The sequence below is a fragment of the Astyanax mexicanus genome, chromosome 11, assembly GCF_023375975.1.
Source record: "Astyanax mexicanus isolate ESR-SI-001 chromosome 11, AstMex3_surface, whole genome shotgun sequence".
NCBI lineage: Eukaryota > Metazoa > Chordata > Actinopteri > Characiformes > Acestrorhamphidae > Astyanax > Astyanax mexicanus.
In genome coordinates, this window is record NC_064418.1 from 32,301,984 (window position 1) to 32,328,284 (window position 26,301).

The following is a 26,301-nucleotide window of genomic DNA, read 5'->3' on the forward strand; positions in this document are numbered from 1 at the left end:
GATAAAGGCAGGGAGAGAGTGAACACGAACACACACACACATACACACACTGTCACACCTTAGCCTATGTCTGTCTTGTGTTTTTCCTTTTTTTTTGTTCCCTTCTTCTTCCAATCCTCTGTTCTCTTGTTTTGTTTACCTCCCCATGTGCTCCATGTGCTTCACGTGGCTCTGTTTTACTTTTGGTCTTGTTGTCTCCACCTTAGCCCCACCCTGTCATCTGTAACCCCTCCTGTTTTATTTGTAACCCCGCCCCCTCATTACCTCCACAGGTGTCCCTTGTCTGTGCCTGTTCAAAAATACCCCATGTGCTCCTTTGTTCTCTGCCGTGCTTTTTGTGTTTGACCCTCTGTCTCTATGTCAGTTCTAGCCTTTGTATTTTGACCCTGTCTTAGTAAATTCAGTCTTTTGTTTGATTTCTTTTTGTTTAATCGTCTATCTTGCTGATTTTTTGTAAGTTTAGTTCCTGGTTTGTTTGTTTTTTAGTTCATGTTTTTGTTTGCTTATTTTGCTTGTTTTCCTTTGTTTTATAGTCTTTGATTCAGTAGCTTTAGTGTTTGTTTTATTTTCCCAGTGTTTTTTCTTTGTTTTTTTTTTTGTTTTTTTGAGATATGGAGAATAAACGAAACCTGCATTTGCATCCTGCCTCCACCTTGTTACACACACACACACACACACACGCGCACTCTGAATATATAATTGATTATATATTCATATATATAATTGATATATAAGTGATATTTTGTCTATTGTTTTGAGTCTGCATTCCAGCACACTGGATTTAAAACAAATATACAAGATGCTGAATATCAGATGTAGTTTAGGGACACATCCTATTCAAATGGGATACTTAGTAGTGTGTGTGTAGCAAAGGTCATGGTTATAAATAGGGACATGACATGAATGATTCAAAAGCTTCTATTATGAAAAACTGAATTGCACTCACATGACTAAAATTTTGATGGCTGATGTAATATGTAATAATAATAATAGTAATATTAATAATCTTAACAATTCTAAATGTACAATTTCACTATATATATTTAGTCTATATACGGAAACTAAGATACAAAATGGTCTCTTTTTTCTGTCATTTTCTTTTTGTTTTACCTAATCTATCTCCAGTTTCCCCACAAGGTAGGATTCCCCCTATAACTTGGGGGAATGCAATGCTCCTGACAATAGAAGGATGAGGATGCGCTCTGAGTAAAGCACTGGACCCTCAGCTTTGACACAGAGGCAAGCAGATGCCTGTGCTGACCAACATTACACAAAGAATGATGTGGAGTGGAAATGGTATCAGCCCACCCAAAGAGAGCATGGCCAATTGTGCACTCCTGGGACTCCGGCTGCTGATGGTGAGGTAGCATGACCCAGAGTTCAAACTTTGTGAAAGCCACAGCTCTAAGTGAATCAGAAGCAAAACAGTGCAGACTAGCTCTAACCACTAAGCCACCACTTAATAAAAAATACTTATTTTTAAACATAAAAATGCACTTTTTAAGTAGACCTTAATGAAAATATAGAATAAAAATTTTTAGCATATGGTCTAATCCTTAAGTAATAATTTCCATTCTGTTTAGACGTTAAACCACAGGAGTCTATATTCTAAAACACACTCTACCTAATTAGCGAATTCAGCTGAATTCAAGTGTTCAGTTTCTCTGCAACAGTCTCACACAAGTATAAGGTTATTGTTATCTGTTATTTGGTTCTAAACCTGATTCTTGATCTAATTTGTCCACATTGCCAATAGGGAACTTTACAACAATGTTTCAGTATCTAGAGGATATTACTGCAGCAAAAGAAAGCATAATACTTATTAACCCTTAACTTTAGCATTTTAAATGAACCTGATAGACCAGAGTAGATGTTTGAAAAATTAATTTAGTCATACTAAATGCAAAACAATTACAAAAATACATAAAAAAGTTAAAAAGTTATATCACGAAACCCACTGGTCACAGGACATACTTCAGGGAAGATACCATGCTTATGCCTATGTGCCGTAAATTTCAAAATAGACTTAAAAAAAGGTCTCATTCCATCGTTTTTAAATTCATTTTAAATAGTTTAGTTGTGGTCTCTAGTATGAATGAATGCCTTTTGCTGTTTTTTGTGAAAAAAAGAGGGCTCAGGTGTTTCTATTTAGCCCTGCTTTGGATCACTGAAATAGTGGTCTCTGAATAAAGACAGGTTTTGGACTTTTGCTCGCACATGCAAATATATCGCCTCTAATTGGCTAACAGGACAGCAGCAGAGAACGCCTAGCTGCCTCCCCCCACAGTCAGCGCCCGCTTTGACCAGTGTTCTGTCGAGTTGAGCTGCCTTGTCAAACCGTGCTTCCTTAGAGTAAACCTAGAGTTACTTAGACAAGGTAGCTAATGCTAACTAGCTCTGTAAACAGTAGCTGTAAACAGAAACAGAGCTCTTAGCTCCTCCTTAGCTAAAGCTCCTTATGCTGAAGCCCAGGTTCAGCTTAGCCTGTGGGCGGTCCTGAACCAAGGTGGGTGAGGCCATGTAGTCACTTGTTGACGTACACACCCTAACATCGCTCTGATCAACTTGAATTTCTGAGGCGTTTCTACTATAGCTACTAATAGCTACTGCAAAGAATGCAAAGAACAAGAAAAAATGGATTTTAATGAAATGAAGTCTTTAATATAATTTAATTTGTCAATTTACAATTAATCCCTAATCCCTATGACTAACCTAACGCAAATGTATGGACTGGTCAAGCTACTAGTCTACAGTCTAAGTGTTGTTTTATTTAATATTTTTTTACTCCAAAACCCTAAACAAACGGTTCACTATACTATTATTTAGAGAGCACACTCAATGAAGTGAAGAGGTGTCACAGGTTAACAGAAATGGAGTGGTCAATGGGTTACTAGTGACAATTACAGCGATACAGAGATGGAGATGGAGGACATGAGATGAGTAAGTGAAGAGTGAATGTGAAAAATTCAGAAAGACACAGAATATCACAGAAAGAGAGGGGAAAAGGGGGGAATTAGTGCAGAGAAGAGGAGTGGGAGTAGTTGGGGAAGGGGGGCAGTGGCTGGGTGTCAGTTTAGTGCCCTGCATGAGTCATAGCTGCCGTCGGCCGCCGCACAGTCACGAAACCCCGCCCCCTCCTTACCCCTGCTCCTCCAAAACTAGGCCAACAGCCCACCAATCAAATCAACCTCCTGCAAATCTCTCCCAGATATACTTATTATGTGTGTGGGGGTGTGCTCGTAGATATACTTTATGGGCAAAAGTATAAAGATACACCCTTATTCCTGATTTCCTTCAAAATTAAGTGTATTTAAAATATTTTTTGCTACTTTTGCTTTTGGTCCATGTTTTTCTGCTCGAGAGGGTCCTATTCAATTGGCAGTAGTTCTCTACAGAGACTAGACAAGATGTTTGTGCTTAAGTACACATTTGTGTCAGCAATAGGTGCAGCTACAGAAAAGTAGCAGCATTCATTAGAAGAGGTGTTCACAAACATTTAGACATAAGGTCTAAATCCATCAAGGACATGGAAAAACCTGAAGCAAGCATTTCAGAGAGGAAACCCACCAACATCAAAGACATGAAGCTGTTTTGTACATAAGAATGGTCTAAAATTCTTCCAAGCTGACTGATCAACAGTTACCGGAAACATTTAGAAACAGCTGATGCTGCACAAGAATCTCACACCAGATCCTGAATGGATCACATACAGCTCTGGAAAAAAAATAAGAGACCTCTTAAAATGATGAGTTTCTTTGATTTTACCATAATTGAAAACCTCTGGAATATAATTAAGAGGAAGATGGATGATCAAAAGCCATCAAACCAAGCTGAACTGCTTGAATTTTTCACCAGGAATGGCATAAATGTATCCAAAAGCAGTGTGAAAGACTGGTGGAGGAGAGCAGGTGATCAAAAACCAGGGTTATTCCACCAAATACTGATTTCTGAACTCTTTCTGAAAACTTTATGAATATGAACTAGTTTTCTTTACATTATTTAAGGTCTGATAGCGATATTTTAATTTGAAATTTGGGAAAAATGTTGTCTGTAGTTTATGGAATAAAACAGCAACTTTTATTTTACTCAAACATACCTATAAATATCAAACTCAAAGAAACTGATTCAGAAACTGAAGTGGTCTCAATTTTTTCCAGAGCTGTGAGAGCTGCATGTTTGCAACTTATTTATTAAACAATGTCATATTTTTGTCTCATTTGGTTCTCTCTGTGTAGGTTTTGGACTTGTGTGAAAACCTGATGATGTTTTTCACTATATGTATGTAGGTCTCTGTCTGTTAAAAAAAGACTTACGTCCAGTGCGACCGACTGCTTCGCCCAAGATTTCTTCACCTGATCATACATTATAGTGTTATTGATCCCCAATCCACAGAATATCACAAAGGCCTGAGAGGGAAAAAATAAAAGAATTAGTAAACAATCTGTAAAGACCTGTGAAATACTACATATAATCATAGTTTTTAAAGCATTACCTCAAACAGTCTCTGATCTGCATCATCAAATGGTTTCCCATCCAACCTGTTCAGTACTTGTGCCACACCTGCAAAATACACACATGCACACACAGCGTATAGCATATGTCTCTCATGCTTTCTGCATACTGTTGCACATATAGATGAGATGTGAGTTTTATTGTGATTATTACGCGGGCATGTTCATTAAAGTAAGCCAACCATTGTATCTGTTTCAATAAAGGAGTCAAATCTCTCTCCCTCTCTCTCCGCACAGCAGTGTGGTGAACGCCGGTAGGCAATTAAAGCTGGTTTGTGCTTTTATCGACAAACTCCCCCTCCCCAGCCCCCTGCTCATCCTCCCACGCATCCCCTCATTATGCTCATTCATAAAGCCGCTGCACAGAGCTGCTGCACAGTGCTACAGATGCTGCTCTACAGATACAGCTCTTCAGCTGAGATATAGGACTGAAGTTAGTGATCAAGTGATACAAATCTATAGCTGCTGGTCTAAATACACACACGCACACATATTTATATATATATATATATATATATATATATATATATATATATATATATATATATATATATACATAATGTTATATACAGCTCTCGAAAAAATAAGAGACAACTTCAGTTTCTAAATCGGTTTCACTGATTTAGCTATTTATAAGTATATGTTTGAGAAAAGTGAATTGTTGTTGTTTTATAGGGGTGCAGGAAAAAAATGGATTCGCCATCGAACCGCATTTCTAACATTGAACGATTCAGAATCGATTCTCAAAAAAAATCAATTTTTTTGCGGGTGCAGCTACTGTCGCGCGGACCTTGTTAACTGTCTCGCGGAGCTCACCTACTGTCGCACAGAGCTTTTAAACTGTCTGGCGGAGCTCAGCTACTGTTGCGCGGAGTTTTTTAACTGTACCGTGGAGCTCACCTACTGTCGCGCAGAGCTTTTAAACTGTACCGCGGAGCTTTTTAACAGTACCGTGGAGCTCACCTACTGTCGCGCGGAGCTTTTTAACTGTACCGCGGAGCTTAGCTACTGTCCTGTGGAGCTTTTTAGCTGTACAGTGGAGCTCACCTACTGTCCTGCGGAGCTCTTTAACTGTTAAAGAGCTCCGCAGGACAGTAGATGAACTGCGCGAGACAGTTAAAAAGCTCTGCGCGACAGTAGCTGAGCTCCGCGGGACAGTAGGTGAGTGTTGCGAGACAGCAGCAAAAGGACAGGGAAAGTTTTTGCTCTTACTGCCTCTCCCTATTAGGCTACAGGGGGCGTGTAGTGTCATGTTACGGTGTTTGATGTGTCGCCGCTAAAGTATGGAAAAAGAAATCCAACGGATTTGAAAGAATTGGAAAAAAATTTAATCGTGACCCCAAGAATCGATTCTGAATCAAATTGTGGGATTCCCAAAGATTCACAGCCCTATTGTTTTATTCTATAAACTACGGACAACATTTCTTCCAAATTCCAAATACAAATATGGTCATTTAGAGCATTTATTTGTAGAAAATGAGAAATGGCTGAAATAACAAAAAAAGACGCAGAGCTTTCAGACCTCAAATAATGTTAAACTCATATTGAGCTTGCCTAGTATTAGACATGGTGCCAAAAGGTTTTTACTACTTCACACGTCACACTTTGGACAGAGAAATGTGAAACATCCATACAACTTTGGAAATGAAATGTCCCATCCATCTGACACCCACCATCAGATCACACACAAACTCCAAAAATCTATTGATGCTGGCTACCTGGAGCATGTTGGCCAGTGTTTAGCCTCAGTCACAACATAACACCTTACAACTTATACAGGTGTGGGTATTTAGTGACACTTTACAGCATCATAATTGCACATGGGTAAATTAGCTTTATTGGGTGTGTTTAAAATAGTAGTTTTTCTGAAATACCCTCCACATGGGATGAATTGTTAATTCAGACAGAAACGGAAGCTTACAGAAGTTGAAACAATAAATATAGAAATACAAAGGACATTAGCATTCAAGAGATCCAAATTAAATAAGAACTGTAAGGAGTGTGAGAGCTGTACAGAAATGTGCAGCCCTAATTAGTGAAAGCTGCTAAAACGACTGATCTTTGAGAATATACTGCGCTGTCTGAAGGTAGTCGGAATATATGGGACAGGAAGAGATAAAGGAGAGGTTTTTGTAGATGAGAGAAAGAGGTGTGTGCGGATGGAGGGATGAAAGGGAGAAGTGTGTGTGTGTGTGTGTGTGTGTGTGTGAGTGCGTATGCGTGAATGTTGGGTGATGATGACGCAGGAAACTGCTTGTGTAATAGGGAGTTCGTAGTCGTGTCAAGCACGAAGCTGCTGTGGGAGTATCCTCGGCTGCCTTCGTGTTCTAGTCCTGAGATTGGGCAGAATGCCAGAGAGAGAGAGAGAAAAAAGCAAAAGCCCTCTTTCACATCTCCATCCTTTTACTGACTCATTAAAGAAATCAAGGGCTGGGCTCAAGAGTCTAATTGACAGTTAATGGAGAATTCCATTTTTATAGACAGAGCGGGGCGAAGCTGGCGCAAGTGTATTCATCTGCTCCGCTGACTGGAATGGAGGAAATTTCACCTGAAGGCAAATCTAAGAGTAACATGAGCTGTTGCTGAAATTCCCCACTCTTTCAGAGTCATTCGATTGCATCTGCTATAAAGGAATGAAAATTCTACATCTATAATCAGCGAAATGAAGAGAATTTGAGTAAAAGTTCCTACAGGGAGAGAGTGAGAGAGAGAGGCAGTAGAGAGAGGGAGAGAGAGAGAGAAAGGAGGAGATAGTAGAGTCAGAGAGAGTGTGAGAGAGAGAGAGAGAGAGAGAGAGAGAGAGAGAGAGAGAGATCATCCTTTTGAATGAACACATCCTTGACTCTGTACCGCACCTCTACTTGCTGTTGTGTGGTTTTAATGATTTTCAGTCCGTTCGCTGATAGAGTCCACCCACACACACACATACTCCCACACACGCCACACGACCTGCACAAGCACACACACTCTCACCCTAGTGCTCTCTTCTTTTCACACATTCACACAAGCACATACACATGTCTATAACGTTAAATTATGCATCAATATTTACACAATACATAAACACAATAGAGATACTGAGTATTTTGTATTGAGACACCTGTTTGTGCGTCGTTTCTTCCAAAATCAATGAATTATTTATTTATCCTGGCCCTGTTGATGCAACTGGTTCTACTGACCAGGTAAGCCTTTTTACAGCAGTTATCAAAGAACTGCTATGAGGAGTTGATTGAATGATTCAGCAAAAAAGCATTAGTGACGTCAGGACACTGGATGGTCACAGCCCCACCTCATCCCCAACTTCCCAAACCCCAAAAGTACTGGATGGAGCACTATCATTCCAGAGGAAACAGTTCCACGGCCACACAGCCCAATGCTGGCTGGATTTATACCCCTCTAGCCAGTGTTGGGCACGTTACTTTGAAAAAGTAATTAGTTATAGTTACTCGTTACTTCTCCAAAAAAGTAACTGAGTTACTAACGGAGTTACTCCACTATAAAAGTAATTAGTTACCAGTAAAAGTAACTATCGCGTTACTTTTTATTATTCGCCCGTCAAAAAAAGGAAATCAATTATGCATTTACTATTATTATTAGAAAAATAACAAAAAATAACAAACGAAAATAAACCCAAAATGTTGACAAAAATATAATCTAACGAATTTCAAAAAAATAAAACGAAATTCTCCACACAACCAAAGAAAATTACTAAAACTTGTAATACTGAAAAAAGCGGAAAAACGCGTCTGGGGATGAAATTTAACAAACCAAGCCACACTCAAAAGAAATATGTATATATAAAACAAAATAATGGACAAAAACAACAATTTAATGCCCGTTAAAATGGTATTAATATAACAGCTTCACCAAAAGAGAATAGAGCTTAGATCGTGCCCAAAAAATCCGACCCAGCCGGAGCCCGTGCACATTCTGCCCAAGCCCGAACCATAAACTGTCATTATGAGCCTGACCCGATCCGCCCCATAAACTGTCTGTTTTCGGGCTGATTGAATGAGCGAAATATAATCAGAATTATGTTAATTAACACTGTAACATAGAAGCATAGAACTATTATTTAATTTAAATGATTTTTAAGAACAGCTACACACAATGCTGCAAGTCAAACGCGGAGGCGTTCACGTGCGCCCAGAGCTACGTGATTACAGTTTTCATTTTTATTATAGTTTAATTTTATTTTGTTTTTATTTTTTTTGTTCATTTTAGGGTGGGCTTGCTAGCGCGAGCGCTTTACACAAGAACTAACGGACCACGAGTGCCGCGCGCTCGGCACAACAACTCCCGCTGTACAACTCCGCTGTACAACAGCGCTTATAAATAAATTAAACACAAAAATGAGGGTATTCTATCAGTAATTTCAGTTCGTTTTAGTTAGTTTTATAAACACAAAATACAGTTCGAGATGGTTATGTTTTTCCTTTTAATTACCGTTTTTATTAGATTCAGTTAACACAAATGTTTTTCACTTTCAATTTTCGCTATTTCGTTCGCTTTAGTGAACAATAATAATTGGTTACTTAGCAACATTGTGATTATCACACCAGAGCTTTATATAAAATAAAAATAGGAGCCTGATTTCGGGTCGGTCCTCAGGTCAGGTGGGATTTGGGCAGAGAATCTAAGCTCTAAAATAGAAAGCAGCAGCACCACAAAAACCGGAGCAGCTAAAAAGAGCTTAACGTCCTTAATTCGGAACTTGGGTTGTCCACGGCAATCACTGAATTGATTAGAGCACGCAAATCGTCACAATTGTGCCCCACTTCACCACGCCAAACCACAGGCACAGCGGCCAGAAGCTCAAGTTCACCGGACAGAGGAGGGGTTAACCAGGGCAAAGCGAAATAAAAAAAAAAAGTTCATAGAGCTGCTAAAGTAACGTGCAGTAACGGGGTGTCGGAAATAGTAACGGCGTTATAGTTACAGTCATAGTAATTAGTTAGACTACTCGTTACTGAAAAAAAGTAACGGCGTTAGTAACGCCGTTAGTTTTAACGCCGTTACTCCCAACACTGCCTCTAGCCCACGCATGGTCATAGTGTTAGTAATAATGGTACCAGTAGTTTTTATGATGATCTGCTACAGACAGTCATATTCTGTTGCTGTACAGTGTTTCTCTACATGAATTAGACAAGCTGTTTATGTGCGTGTGCATTTGCACATCTGGGTCAGTAATGGGAGCAACTTAGGCTATGTTCACATTACAAGCCACATTGCTCAAATCCAATTTTTTGCCCAGATCAGACTTGGCTATCTTGATGGTTCACATTCACAAATGTAAGTGAGCTGTATCTGTGCGTAATGTGAACAAATCTGTCCCTGAAATGCCTCACATGCGCACATACATTGACACATGTATAAATGTTGCCTTCTTCACCAACAATAAAAAAAAACTCATATTTGAGAGAAGACTCGTTAGCAGCTCATATGTGGAGCATATTTTGCTGGAGTGGAGAAACAGCAAACAGCTGGTCTGAAGAACACGCTCAGGTCGAGGAGGTGACAAAAGGCCAGGTGGTTTGCTTTTGCTGTTTTTGCAGCTATAGCTGCACAGCTGCACTGAGAGATAAAGTGTGGGTACGAGAGAGAAGCACATAGTGCATGTGTAAAAGCAAAAAGATGCATGAATTCCGGCATGACCGTTCACATTCATGTTGCATGTCCATGGATAGGATACGTATCCGACTAAGGACCACATATGAATGTGAAAAAAAAACGGATTTGGCACGTTCACACAGCCATGGAAAAATCAGATCTGAGCCACAATAAGAAAAAAATCAGATTTGAGTCACTTCAGCCTGGTAATGTGAACATAGCCAAAAAGTAGCTGAATGCATTTATTACAAAATGTGTCCACATAAATTTGAACATACAATGTATAAGTGGTACATTTTCACATATTGTTCCAATTAAAGATAAAGCATTTTCTCCCCATATATGGAAATTCAGCTGCAAATGCAGCACATTCTGAATGTATTGTTTTTTTATTTACATATTGTCGGCATCTCAGCCTGCAGCAGGTTAGTTCCACCCACACACTGATGTTACAAGGAGTGTTTTGTCTGTAGCACTTTGTTAATGAGGTCCAGTACAGAGCAGCCAATCCACGTAGAACCATGACAACTCCAAGAATCATTTGGATGCTTAAATGTTTCTTTACCTGGTTAAAGCTGGACTAGTGGAAGACCTCCTGAAGATGGTTCTTCACAGATACTTAAAAACTTTTCACCATGTATAAGCCAGGCATGGGCTAAAGGGGTATAAAGCTCCCCACCACTGAGCAATTTCAATAAACCTGAAACTCTTCATCATATTCCTTAAAACTAGTCCTAAACAGTGTCTGTAAAATGGAAGGTGTATTATCCTGCTAGTAAGTGTAATCCCCAATCAACAACAGTGTTTGTGTAGGTAGAACGTACACACTGACATTCATGAAAAAGCTTAGACCCACCCAAATATTGCAATATAGTTAAAAGCTTCTAGTAGGCGTGGGCGATACGGCCCTAAAATTAGCAATTAGCTTGGCAATATGACAAAACACTGAATTAAAAATATATATTTTAAGAATACATTACTGCAACACAATGAAAACAAAATTGTAATATTGCATACAATATGATATTGCACACCCCTAACTGAGATCTAAAAAAATACAAGAATTTTATCAGATTTGTAACAGAAGTTATTAATCTAGAATGTCACAATACTAATAATGCCCTCCATATATCTCCATATATCCATAATTAAAGTACAATAAATAATACTGGACAGATAAAATCTGTCTCTAGTAGATATCTAATAGGAAATGAGAATAGTGTGAATTTTTCTTTTGCTACAAACAACAAAAAAGTAGTACCCTGATGTGATAGTAAAAGGTGGGTGATATGGCACAATATTTCAGGAAATAATATTGTTCACGTTATTAAAAAATGTTGGTGATATTGCGTACAATACGATATGGCACACCCCTAGTTTCTAGTACTAATAATAGAAAGGGGTCCCTTTTAGTCAAAAGAATACTTAATTTTTTGTTGATCTAATTATCAGAGCAATCTTTGAACTATATATTGTTATACTGCTATGTATTTCCAACTCGATACGAAAAAAACTATATATATATATATACCAGATTTAAAGAGTGCATCATATACAGATACACTGATAATACATAATGAGATGAGATTTAGTTACTTACCAATAATTTGATGGTTGCTGTTCCAAATGGGCACACACAGGACTGAGCGGATATGGAAGCCAGAGAACTGATCTGCCTAAAACAAACACACAAGCAACACTAAACACACACTGCCGAAGCCTCACAGGACGTGTCAAAATCGTAGCATGGGACAGTTGGTAAAAAAAAAAATACAATATAATAGGATAGACATTAATGTTTCAGAGGAAAGCAGGAGAGAATCTGAAAGAATCTTCCGCAAAGATACATCAAAGGAGTATTATATAATTCATCAGCGTGCGACAGCAGACTGAGATCAAAGCTGGACTGGTATAGGGCAGCACATCACTCTGCTCTGCTGCTCTTCATTTACACTGTACACTGATCAACACCTGGAATACTTCAGTAGATCCACTCTGACAGGTAAATAAGATGCTTCCCTACATGACAATAATGGAAGAGAATTCCCACCATTATCCAAAAAAGGTTTATGGATTGTGCTGTGGCTTTATTGCAAATATGAAAGAAACACTGATATTTTTTCTTTTGATTTGAAGTGTTGTAATGGGATATACTCCCATTATTGTCACCCTTTCTTCTGTAGAGCCTTGATCATTCACCAGAGGCTAGAAAAACTAGTTAAACTGATGACTACCTCATTTTGATGGTAAACTTATAATAATATACTGAATATAATTCAAAGTGTAATGACTATTCTATACAGTTGTTTAATGGCTCACCGGCTATAGATCCACAGCTCTGGAAAAAAATAAGAGACCACTTCAGTTTCTGAATCAGTTTCTCTGATTTTGCTATTTATAGGTATATGTTTAAGTAAAATGAACATTGTTGTTTTATTCTATAAACTACGGAGACAACATTTCTCCCAAATTCCAAATAAAAATATTGTCATTTAGAGCATTAATTTGCAGAAAATGAGAAATGGTTAAAATACCAAAAAAGGTGCAGAGCTTTCAGACCTCATAGAATAACGCAAAGAAAACAAGTTCATATTTTATAAAGTTTTAAGAGTTTAAAAATCAATATTTGCTGGAATTACCCTTGTTTTTAATAACAGTTTTCATGCATCTTGGCATGTTCTCCTCCACCAGTCTTACACACTGCTTTTGGATAACTTTATACCACTCCTGGTGAAAAATTCAGGCAGTTCAGCTTGGTTTGATGGCTTGTGATCATCCATCTTCCTCTTAATTATATTCCAGAGGTTTTCAATTTGGTAAAATCAAAGAAATTAATCATTTTAATTGATCTCTTATTTTTTCCAGAGCTGTATAAATTCAATTAATTAGATTATAAACTCAAATCAATCTGCTTTTTAAAATACAAAAAAATAATTATGCTTTATCAATACTCAAACCTATCTGTTCTATTCAGTGTCTTTTTTTTCAGAGTCTGAGTGATTAATGTGACATTTGAAGTATGTCACATTAAAGTCCCCCAATAAAGGCTGTGTGTGACATGTTGCATTTGTACCTCTCATCACTGATCACAAATTAGGTCCTATTTTCTTGCCTGTGAATTTGACTGGTAGTGACAGGTACTTGTTTTTCCAGTTGGAAGCTCATAACTATAGCATGCCAATATTCTATTAATTATATTCTAGACCAATATGGATGCAGTATATGCATGGGGTTGTAAAGTAGGGAAGAGTATCTACCTCAGCGTCAAAGCGAGGGTCCTGGTAGGCATCACTGATGTTGACCGGCAGGCCGGTGGAGGCAACCAGTTCTGCTATACTGTTGTTAATCAGCCAGTCGGAGTAGGAAGACTTTTCCATGCTGTCCTTAAAACTGAAGAACGAAGACAAGAAAGAACAATGTCACTGATGCCACATTGTGAGTTCAACACCAAACAGTAGGGCTGGACGATATGGTCGATATGTATAATCACAATATATTCATTAATTTTGATTAATTAATTTCAATATAATTCCAAAGTCAATATAAACAATGCAAACAAATTAAAATAAAAAATATATGGATATATGTAAACTCTAAACTATGTAAAAATAAGTATTTTTTGCAATTTTTCAAATATTTAGAATAGTGTGTACACATACTTTCATATTAAATTTAACATTTACCATTAACATTAGGACTTTATTATAAGACTTATTTCTACAGTTCTCAGTAATGCAATGTGTTTATAATCAAAGTGTTTGCAATACATACAGTTTTTGTAAATAATAATGTACACTTAATTCTATAATCCCAGTTGCCTTCCTAATTGCACTTATTTTTCTTGTAAATCACATAACATCAACAGAAACTTTTAGAAAATGCCATTAACATAAGCAGATCAGATCAGCAATTAATATTTTAGCCACAGAAATTAAAACTGTTTTATAGTTACTGCTATTATGGACTGCACCACATGCTACAAAAATGACAGTTAACTAATGATTTGTAAAAATTTTGTAAAGTCCACAGATATAGAAGAGATACTACTTACTTATGTCATCATTTTATCTATCAGTATTTTTCAAATGAAGAAAATGCTATCGTTAATTCATTTACAAACTCCTGTACCCTGTGCGTTTACTGTGTTAAAACAAACTATGTGGGACGAACCGCTAGCTAATATCGTGCTGGCTTACCGGAACACTCAGGGTTCCTCAGTGTAGAGCTGTCAGGCGGCATTAGCAGCTAACTACTAGTGGTTGCTAATGCTAATGCTCCAGCCTTAGTGCTGGGAATCTAAGCTTACTGTAAATAAGCGAAAATGCTTTACTCACTCAAATAAACAGTTTTCAGGAGAGAAATCTGTTTAGTTTAACATCCAGCATTTGTTTGACTTTATGAGAAATTCTTTTTACAGTACTTTCAGTTTTACAGTATTTTTTACAGTTTTGTTTACTTTGCTTAGCTTTACTTAACTTAGTTAGCTACACCCCATCACTGCCACCCAGCGGCAAGACCTGCTGAATTAGAAGTTCCTTATAGTGTCTTATAAAATGTGCCTTATAATACAGTGCACTTTATATATGAAAATAGACAAGAAAATATACGTTTATTGATAGTGTACCTTTATAAAAAATGATCTTACAGATTCATATATGAAAATAGACAAGAAAATAGACGTTTATTGATAGTGTACCTTTATAAAAAAATGATCTTACAGATTCATGCAGTCAATGTATATTAAAATCTGTTTAAAAATCATTGCAATATACAGTATATTGATATTTAATTATTTTTCAACCTGAGGAACAAGTGAAAGAATAAATCAAAGGGAAGTCAAAACCCATTTATCAAAGAAGCGCAAAACATAAAACACAGTTGAGGTGTGCTGGATGTACTGGGGATGCTGTTGGTCATTTAGCGAATGTGAACTCTGCAGGTAGCTCTATCAGGCCTTTTGTAGAGTTGTTATTGTTTATGATGCCACTCCCTCAGCAGCGATTCATGTCTAATGAACCTTTCATGCATTTTAATAAGGCTCTCCCAAGCCTGCTAGAGTAATGAAAAGTTAACGCTCTGATTGTTATATCCACCCACATGCACCTAAGAGGCACAGAGTGATCTCTTCCCCCTCTCTCTCCCTTCCTTTCATTCTCTATGATCAAACCTGGATGGTGTTTTGAGAGGAACGGGGGCTTTATCATGCTTGCACATCACACCCCTGCGACTCTAATGTGACTATAACACTGTTAACAGTGCTTTTCATGTGAACTGCTGGCTAATAGCTGAGCTGTTCAGTAAGACTGTAAGAAATGTGCACAGAGAGTCAGAGATGAGCAGAAAGCTGTATCTCTATGGGGCCATGTGCTCTTTACCTTTGAGCAGCTTGGGCCTATGGAAGCAGCACGGGACAAATCAAACACATACGCATACCCACCCACACACAAAATGGACATAATGGCCCCTGCAATGGTTTTAGACACTCCAGCCCTCCCAGCCCCTGAAGTATTCAGTAAATTAAACACATAAGTTCTGTACGCTCCACTGTACCACAGGCTGGCTGAAGAGTGCTCATAAACTTTCAGATGCATGCCCTGGGTCTTTCTCTGCAAGCCTTGTATGTAATTTTACTTTCTCTTTTTTTCAGTGAACAAAAAATCTGGTTTAATATAGGCTACTAAACCACAATGTGCACTTGTCCCTAAAAACAAGCAAAAACCCATAGTTTCAGACAAAACAGCACAGCTTGGGCAAACCCCAGACCACTCCTGCACTCATAAAACATACGTTAATGGATCTTTAATTGGCCCTCTAAATGTCCAACAGCTTTTGCTTTGCATAGGCAAGTCATAAATGCTCAGTACATGGGTCCAATACAACATGAACCTCAAACATTGTTGTCTCTTCCTTTAAAAAGATATGCATCGGCATAACCAAAATAGGACTATAAGACAGGGCAAATTTCAGTTTTATAATGATCTTAATTCATTAATTATGCACCCAGCTAAAGGAAGTTGAAGTCAAGGCTGGCAAAAGGTAAAATACAATGACAGGAATATATGGTGTTGTTGATACTGGAGAGCAGCACATCACCACCAAACTTTGCTAGTTATAAGACAATGGGTTGCTTCTTGAACCAGGCCTCGTGACTCTCGTGAATCTTTGCTCTTTGCTTTGAGCTCAGACTCAAAACAAAGATCCATGCTAGGCTATAAGCTAACACTAGCTGATGCTACCTTTTGCCAACTTTTCTCACTCTTACCTACCAAAAAACGTCCAAACTAGAGCTAAACACAAATCAGAAGGGAAAGCAGTTAAAGTGGTAGTCCGTATTATTATTTGTTTGTAAACTGAAAGCAGAAGCTTTCTGAGTGGAGAAATGACAAAATATTGTGTTTAATAATGGTACCAGTGTGCTGAAACAAGCATCCCTGCTAAGCCTAATATATTCTTTCTAAAAACTGGGGTGTCGGGTCACTTTTTGCAGGAGTTCTTCTGTCCACGTCACGCGTCTTTACGTACATACATCACATGTACTGTACAGCCTCTAAAAGAGGATCCGGCTCAGTTTTACTGAATGTGAGTGGCTGGTGGAGCATTGGAGACTTCAGAAGGGGAAACTGAGAGCTCAATAGCTCATTCAACCATAGTAAAATCAAAGTGTGTAGTTGAAGTGAAGTTTCTGACTGAGCCCGTCTCTCTCTCTCTCTCTCTCTCTCTCTCTCTCTTTCTTTCTGACTAAACATATCCTGGAATTGGATCATCTGCTTTGTAAGGAGACCGCATCACACCCACCCAGTTTAAAACCATTCTTCCGCATGCTCGGTGCAATTACCCATTCTCACCAGAGAGAGCCCTTAATTTCCCAAGTCAAAAAACATACGGACATTTGCTTTAAACTAGTAAGAGAAGAGTAGGAGAAGGCCAAACAAGACAGGGAGGCAAATGGGAGCAAAGGCAAAAGCTATTCTTGTACAATTACAATTTCTTCAGCTTTTTAACAGTAATTTGTATTACTTTGGTTTTGTGTGTTTTACAGTGTAACATCTATGCACTATTATGCAGTCTTAATAAAAAGAAAATCAGCATTTTAAATTCTCAGTCAACATAACAGGATTGTAAATATTTCGCCCCAGCTAAAGTTACGTACTAACAATTTATTTGTCAAAGAACACCTTTATACACACTGGCACAGTAATACAAAAATAAAAAAGTCAAAAAATGGAGAGGCTGTAAACAGTTAAAAAGAGCGTCTCTCTTTATGAGTTTGCTTTTTCATAGAGCTCACTCTTTCAATAGTGTCACTGAGCTGAAAAATGTGTTGTTGCAATGGATGTAGCCAGCAGCGTGCGATTTCACAGCTTGGTGCTGGAACATTAGCCAGGTGTGAGAGGAGAGAGAACGAGTGGCGTATGGTCCCTCGGCAGCGCACGGCCTGCTGCGTGTCCTCTCTCCTGCTGTAATGATTCCACCTGTGGTGAGCGCCATCGCAGCCGAAAACGAGCTACAAATTCAACACGATTGCGCTAGTCATCTCTTCTGACCAAGCTGGCACGTCTCAGACAAACACATTGCCGCACTCAGACACCCCACACCCCCCCCCCCCCCCCCACACCCCACCTAACTGCTTCTCTGCAATTACGCGAGAGTAATCAGAGCCATTCTCGCAAGCAGCACTGGTGTGATGTTCACACTTGGAGCACCAGCCTCTTCTCTCCTTCAGCAGCAAACAGATGCGCGTGTTCGCAGGTTGGGGGGCTGGTGCGCTGCGTGTTTGCAGTAAGATAGTGGTGGCTGGTTGGGGAGCTGATGTAAGGGGTTTAGGGGGTAGCTAAGTGCTGAATAGAGAGAGTTTGAAGATCCTGTGCAATGCAGAATGGAGGGGGGTGAGCAGAGGCTGACATGGGGAGAAACCCTATGCTTGTGGTGCAGAAGCACTGGAGACTCATCAATCAAATGCACAAGGCGCAGTCCCCATTGACATAACTCAGCGCAACAACAACACAACGCACTGCAAAGCTGCGCAGTGCAGCGCCACCTGACACTACACATGCACAGCAAAAAATCTACTAAACTATAAAAAACTACAAAATTATAAAATAATTAAAACACTTAAAAATAAAAGTTCTACCAATGGGGCTTTGAGCAGTGCCATAGAAAAAAACATATTTCACAAATTCACAAAGAACTATGGGTCTCACCCAAACTTCATATCTTCCCAGGAATTTTCTTAAATTTATTCTTAAAAAATATATTCCTCACATTACATTGATAAATGTAAATGTACTATCAAATTCCCAAATTGAATGTTGCAATGTATTAGGCAAGTGATGAAATCTATATAGAGCACTATACAGCTCTGGAAGAAAATAAAAGACCACTTAAAAATGATGAGTTTCTTTGATTTTACCAGATTGAAAACCTCTGGAATATAATCAAGAGGAAGATTGATGATCACGAGGCATCAAACCAAGCTGAACTGCTTGCATTTTTGCACCAAGAGTGGCATAAGGTTATCCAAAAGCAGTGTGTAAGACTGGTGGAGGAGAACATGCCAAGATGCATGAAAACTGTGATTAAAACCAGGGGTTATTCCAACAAAAAAATGATTTCTAAACTCTTAAAACTTTAATTTAAATACGAACTTGTTTTATTTGCATTTTTTGAGGTCTGAAAGCTCTAAAAGACAATATTTTTGTTTGGAATTTAAGAGAAATGTTGTCCATAGTTTATAAAATAAAACAACAATGTTCATTTTACTCAGACATATACCTGTAAATAGCAAAATCAGAGAAACTGATTCAGAAACTGAAGTGTGCTCTTAATATTTTTTCCAGAGCTGTATTTATAACAGAAAAAGTACTTCTGAAATCTAGTGCTATCTGAATGCAGATTTAGTTTTATGTTTTGTGTAGTGTTAATGAAGGTCCACTTTCCTTGTCCAAACAAGAGCTTTCCAAAATATCCTAATTTGAGAGAATTTATGAAAATAAAAATTTAGTGAAAAAAGGATCAAATAAAAAGTTCATTTTTAAAATCAATATTTAGATAGATGTGGACTGGCATAAAAAACTGCATTAGTTGGTTTGAGAAGAAATTGCTTCTGAAGCATAGTTGCTGAATAAAGATATGTAAAGGGTGAAGAACCTTAACATTGTTTATTTACATGGTTAATAAAGCAATTCATATATTTATATCACTATATTTTATTGTTTTTCCATGGAACCAAAAGTGGTTCTTCCATTGCATCTTTTTTTTATAAGAATGCAGACAAATATGTCCCAACCTAACACAGAATACAGCCCGGCTTGGCCTGCAGTAAGGAGCACTGGCCTGCAAACATCTCTAGCCTATATTTAAAGGGCAGATGATTCTACAGGAGCCACTGAGGGGTGTTAATGACTCGCCTCAGAAAGATTTAACAGCCTCGTAATGTCCAGCTTTAAAAATTCATCAGCAGCCAGAGAGAAAGTGGAGGAATCAGCGCTCAAATGTGGGACCACTCTCTACACTCTGTATCTCAGCTCAGTTCAGTTCAATTCAGCTCCATACTGTTCAGTCATGCTTTATCTGTAGGCCCATTCACTGTCAGATAACTGCAATAAGAGAAGAGAAATAATGTAGCGGCACCATAAACAAGCAGACAGCGAGTGAAATCATATTAGAAGCTCAAATGTTCTTCAATAAAGAAGTTTTAGAGGATATTTCTCTGGTTCTCTGTGAATGTGAGTTATAATAAAGAGATTGCCAGTTATATTAACCATGGAGAATAACATTACCCACTAAAATACAGAAGGACCCACCTGCTAATATGATCACTGGTGTGTTTTGTCCTATTAACTGGGGCACATTAAGCTGTGGTGCAGCAGGCACATCTCCAGCTGAGCTGGTAACTGAGTCTGAGCAACTGTGACAGGGTGGGTTGTGGATGTTCATGTGTGCTGCGATACACTGCTGGGTTATGGACTTTATTAAAGCAAATGATCATTGTATAATGTTCAACGTAGGCTTTCCAGTAGGAGGTGTAAACAGTTGCTAAGGTAACTTAAAAGCCGTAAAGTCCCTGTAAATTCATTTTCATTATGCTTTTTTATTCATTATGCTTTTATCTTCATTATCTACCATTATTTTGTGATTAATTTACTATGAGAGAAGAAATTTGGTTGGACTTTTCTGAGGAGAGATTTAAAAAAAAAATCTGTAGTTTTCTTATGCTGGGTTTAAGTTGTGCAGGGCTTAACTTGGCCAACATTTTATCAGATCGATTAAAGAACCAGTCAGAGTTAGCATTATGTTCACATCATATTCTTTGATTAGCTACTTGGCTAATATTCAAACTAGTAAGCTAGTTCGAGCTCTGTAGGCTAGTTCAAGCTCTGTGCTAATCACATATCGTTGTGATGCCTTTAAATTGTTAATTTCTAAAACAGGATTGAAACTGTGTTCCCATTTGTCACATGACCTTTGTGATTTATGACACTCTAAACAATTAATGTTGTGCTGGCAGGCATATATAGATCTGACACAAAGGGGCTGCTGAAGTTTTTAGGTTGTTTTCACAATAGCATTATTTGGTATGGTTAAAACAGACTCTGGTATGTTTGTACTCTTAGTGCAGTTCGATTGAGCAGGTGTGAAAACAGTAATCGCACTCGTTTCGGATCAAATGAACTCTGGAGCAGTTTGCTTGTAGTAAGAATGTGATACGGTCTCGATAGATAGATAGATAGATAGATAGATAGATAGATAGATAGATAGATAGATAGATAGATAGATAGATAGATAGATAGATAGATAGATAGATAGATAGACAGACAGACAGACAGATAGATAGATAGATAGATAGATAGATAGATAGATAGATAAATTAAGCCTCTGATCCATGCTGTTTACACATTACATTACATTACATTTGGCAGACGCTTTTGTCCAAAGCGACTTACAAAAGTCAAGTACAAAAGTAATAGGAATTAAAATAGACCATTTTAGATAGGGCTTAAAGGAGGTCGAAGGGAAATAAAGGGATAGAGAAGTGAAGGAGGGGAAGAAGGAAATGGGGTTAGAAGTAGTTAGTGTGTTAGAGGTGTTAGGAGAGTAAGTGCTCTTTGAAGAGTTCTGTCTTCAGGAGGTTCTTAAAGATAGCGAGAGATTCTCCTGATCTGGTAGTGAAAGGTAGTTTGTTCCACCATTGGGGAACTCTGTATGAGAACAGTCTGGATTGCTTTGTGTGAGTGTTTGGTAAAGTGAGGCGACGTTCATTGGAGGAGTGCAGCGGCCGGGAGGTAACGTAAGCCTTCAGGAGCGAGTGCAGGTAGGAAGGAGCCTGTTCTGTCATCACCTTGTAGGCGATTGTAAGAGTTTTGAATTTGATGCGAGCAGCAACTGGTAGCCAATGGAGCTCAATGAGCAGCGGGGTGACATGTGCCCATTTTGGTTGGTTGAAGACCAGGCGTGCTGCTGCATTCTGGATCATTTTGGAGTGGTTTTACTACGCAGTCCGGGAGGCCAGTTAGCAGGGCATTGCAGTAGTCGAGGCGTGAGATGACGACCACTTGTACCAGGAGTTGGGTGGCCTGTTGCGTCAGAAACGGTCTAATTTTTCTGATGTTAAAATGTGGTCTGTGCTGCATTAACTACACGCAGTCGCATGATTCCGTTTACTACATGTACATCTGCGCTGCATGTCCCACTGAAAATACTGTTTGAAAGCGCAGCGGCAATTTTTTTTAGCGTTCTGTATTAAAGCAGCTTCACACTGCACAGATAAAAGCGCTGGAACACAGAATCTTCTCGCTTCAATCCCTTTCTTGATCCTGTGCCAGATAACTTTGACCAATCAAAGGACATAGCCGTGATGCTGTGCTTTTATTGGTGTGCATTTTGGTGCGTTTAGGTTTGTGCCTGTGTGAAACCAAACCAAACAGAGGGGGAAAACGCTACAAGTAAACAAACTCATTTACTGATCCGGACTATAGAAACCAACTACAGGTGTGAAAACGCCTTTAAAGACAGTGTCCACTCACTGTCCACTCCTTCCAAGCTGATCCACCTTTTAGATGTAGAGAGAGAAAAGTCAGAGAGAGAAGAGCATCTGTTGCTGCTGTTGCTGTTTGTGTAGGTCATTCTCAAGTCCTCCATCAGCGCTCATAGGACACTGCCCACAAGACCAGCAGGCTTTTGAGGTTTGTCCTTTTTTTATATTTTGTTGGACTACAGTCAAACTCAGAAAAAAATGTTGTCAGATTTGGATTTAAAACTGGACTAATCTGGGTATAATGATTTGGATTTGGACCCCATGCCTAATTAAAGCTGTAGTGTGTAGAAAGCTACTGTTCATGGTTCTCACCTGTTTTCTGTATCTGCACTGCACTTTGGTGACAGCAGCTCGAAGGACTTGGTGAACTTCACCACCTGCTCAAAAGATTCAGTTTTAGTGTTTAAGAGACAAAGAGAAGAACATTTAGCGTCATTTTAAGCGAAGGAAAGGAAATGAAAAAGGAGAGGAGTGAAGAGGAGAGGAGAAGAAAAGAGAAAGGATCACCGGAGACTCGATGTCCTCCAGCAGTTGTACAGAGCAGCGTTCACACTTCAGCAGGGTCTGAGCACGATGCATAATTTTCCTCACAATCTTCTCCAGATCCGTCTGTTCCTCGAACAAATCATTCACCACCTCCAACAGAGCCTGCACACACACAATAAACACACACACACACATACAGGCAAGAGATGTTAAAAAGCACACACTCATCACTCTGACCTTTAGTGGACTGGTGGCCTTATTTCTTGGTAAAGAGCTGATGCGTACAGCTTGAAGGCATTTGCTCGAACACTGGACCTCAGACATGGTTCAGAGGAATGGGAAGAGAGCATTTTTATTAACATACATCGACTTATAAATCTAGGTTTATGCCAAATTAAGCATGTCAGAACTTGTCATGTATTTCTAAAAAATAAAAATAGAATGCAGAAGAGTTTTAATGCTAGCTGAAATACTATGCTGTCTTAAAGTTATATATAGAATAAAACTAAGGTTTTGAAATATTGACAGCATAACAAGTCCAGCCTGTTTGGTCTGATAGTGTGAGTTAGGCCTGTACACAGATTTGTAATAAGATTAATTAGATGCACACCTCCAGTGTAACTAATGAGGTGCAAATTTGCCACACTGATACAAAAAAACCCACAAGCAAAACAATGAATGAATGAACATTAATGAATGAATCAATTGATTAATTAACCTTTATTGTCATTGCACAATTACAAAACAAAATTGGATTATAGTCCCCCCTTCCCTTAGTGCAAAAACATATAAAAATAAACACATTTAGTATTAGCATAACATGAAATATATACTATAAATTATAAGTTATCATTTAATCTAACAAACCACGCTGGGGTACAAAATTTTCTTCTTCCCCTCCTCTACTTTTCTATCCCATTTTTCCCTTTAACCTTTAGGCCCTATCTAAAGATGTTTTTACCTTTAACTTCTTTTGTAAGTCGCTTTGGACAAAAGCGTCTGCCAAATGTAATGTAATGTAATTAACAGCTTGAAACATCCCTAACAGGCAACAACATCCTACCAACCACTAACAAACACATCGTCTCTTTATGCTTTTAAATATTGGTTTTGCTCAGAACTAGCAGTTTTTTATATTATTCAGTATCTGAGCCCTGCTCAAAGTAGGTGCTTTTATCATACCGGTTTTATGATCTCGTCACCTCGCTATGTGCACTTCCACCAAATCCACTTAATTTCATCACTCCAATAAAATACAACACTGGCTATAAAACAATGAGTTATGATCAATAATGCCCCTTCCCTCATATTCCCCCTCATCATCAAGTTCACTCCTTCTTCTGGGATCAACGTGCACACACTGTCATATCCTCTCTCCAGACGCCAGACGTAAGATTTATAGACCTGGCTCTATGCAACCCACACACTCACACATACATGAACAAAGTGCACACACACACACACACACACACTGTCCTTTGGTCCCTGTCCTGCGCATTTACATACCAAATACGGACCCCTGAAACATCCCCCACCACCACCACCACCACCACCCAACCCCCTGAAACGAACGCACACTGCCCCTGACCCTTCTGATCGAGAACAGTCTAAGCAGCAGGAGAGTATGTGGGCAGCTACAGATCAATACACACTTACACACAAACACACACATACACAAACACACACAGCTAAGCTAAGCTATACTGTCAGCAGTGGGCGAAGGGCTATACTGGTTTTATAATGAGATGGAGGATTCAGATCATTTTATCCCCTCACTATCCTGTAGTCTATATCTCTGCTGTTTAGTATTGTACAGCAGTAGTATACAGTTCTAGTAATGGTCTTCAGGGTGCAAAAGCATGTGAAGAACACACAGTTTTTTACATTACAGTGAACATTCTAGGTATTAAAGCTACATAATATAGCTTTTGTTAAAACTTAAAACTTAAGTAGTGAATGAAAGCGATGGGGCACTGGCCTCTGAGATGCCTAAAAATAATTAGTTTGCAGATCTCTGACTACAGAAGTAATCAGCAAACTAAGGACTGGTCCCCAACTGTGCAGCACATTTTGTTGATTTTAACTTTATTTTAATAAGTTCCTTTTTAAGACTTTTTTAAAGCAAATGAATCTTCCTGCAATAATCCACACATTTTTTAGAGTCTGGTGATATACTAGCAGTTTTTTGTTTAGCAAAGTAACTTATTTAACTTAAAATATTAACAAAATCTCATAACTAACTATCAATCACTTAACCAGTTTTAACCTCCCACCTTTTCATGTTTCTCCCTCTCTCTCTTCTTCTCTCTCTCTCTCTCTCTCTCTCTTTCTCACACACACACACACAGACTCACACACACCCACAGACTCACACGACCACTCCTTCGAAGTGTTAATTAAGAACTGGTCTATGGTTAGCACACTGTCTATTAATGCTGAGAAAGTTCCTCCAATAAAAGCAGGACAAACTCTCTTTAATACACTTGGTAAAAAAAACAAAGAATGGGTAGCTTTGTATGTAGCAAGCAGATATTGTGAATAAGTGTAAATAAATATATGTCACAGTTACACAAAACTTGTATTTCAAAAATGGTAACCTTACATTAGAGAAAAGGAAAAACCTTTCCTTTTAGTGCATGTCAATAGAGTCAATAAAGATTTTTGTACATCATAACATTTTAAAAGAGCCAGATTTTGCCTGATTTACATTATATTATAAAGTGAAAAATTACAAAAATGGATAAACATGTTTTGTCACAGTATGTTTTTCTAATACCCCCACACTGACTTTGTTTTGAAAGTGGGCCGGCTCTTACCCTGCTCCGGTCATATTCCTTTCTGGACGCAGCGAAGAGCTGAGCATTAGAAATGGCAATTCCACAGAAAGGAAGGTACATCTGCAACACCTGTGAACAGAAAGAACAGGTCAACACTGGTCAGTTTATGCCCACTCCTGGCATTGCATAGACACACACACTCCTCCACAGGTTGGATTACTACATGATACTGTAATACTGTAATATAATGTCTTCATTTCTCATTGAATTGGTGTTTGTCCAGTGTAACACAGCTCTTTTGTTCTTCCATAATTTTAAATACTTTTTAGTACCTGCTCAGTAGTGACTAAAAGATGATGTGTAAACCTTGAACAGATTGAAGATTGCGAGTTTGATTTCTAGGTCATGTTACTTTGCCATGAGCAGCAGGAGCTTGAAAAAATACATATGTTCATGCTCTCTCTGTATGGGTAGATGTCACTCTCCCACTCACTTCTATTGCACTGCTGGCTGGCGAAGGCATCTGTTGGCTGGTGTGTCAGATCTGGATATCTGGAGCTTTCCTCAGAGAACATTATCATCCTAGTAATGCGGCACTGGTGGAGTTTCATGTGCTAGACTCCTCATAGAGGAGTCTTTGTAAATGGATGGGCTAATTGTCTTCAAACCAGTTAACCAAAGGAACAAAACCTTGCAGAGCACTGACTGGCCAAAGAGTATCCAGCACAAAATAGCCATTTGCACAGTTTGCAATCTGAACTGGATTCCTTCAGCAGGGTCCATTGTTGTTAGATGGTAGTGGTAGGTAGTTTTTCTGAGACCATTTTCCTTCACCTCTTCAAGAAAAACAATGGTAGTGGAAGACAATAGAGTAGAATTTTGC

The 26,301-nt window shown here is 38.5% G+C and overlaps 1 protein-coding gene across 1 annotated transcript in view; it reads right to left on the reverse strand.

Annotated features, from left to right (window-relative positions):
• The window catches only part of pde11a (phosphodiesterase 11a), a 91,587-nt gene that overhangs the window by 37,231 nt on the left and 28,055 nt on the right, over positions 1 to 26,301 (reverse strand). The window contains exons 3-9 of the mRNA XM_022680330.2: positions 25,458 to 25,547; positions 22,663 to 22,803; positions 22,468 to 22,532; positions 13,379 to 13,511; positions 11,722 to 11,797; positions 4,493 to 4,560; positions 4,314 to 4,406 (exon numbers count right to left, since the gene is read on the reverse strand). Coding sequence (XP_022536051.1) covers positions 4,314 to 4,406; positions 4,493 to 4,560; positions 11,722 to 11,797; positions 13,379 to 13,511; positions 22,468 to 22,532; positions 22,663 to 22,803; positions 25,458 to 25,547 — 666 coding nt within the window. The remainder of the gene's footprint in view (positions 1 to 4,313; positions 4,407 to 4,492; positions 4,561 to 11,721; positions 11,798 to 13,378; positions 13,512 to 22,467; positions 22,533 to 22,662; positions 22,804 to 25,457; positions 25,548 to 26,301) is intronic.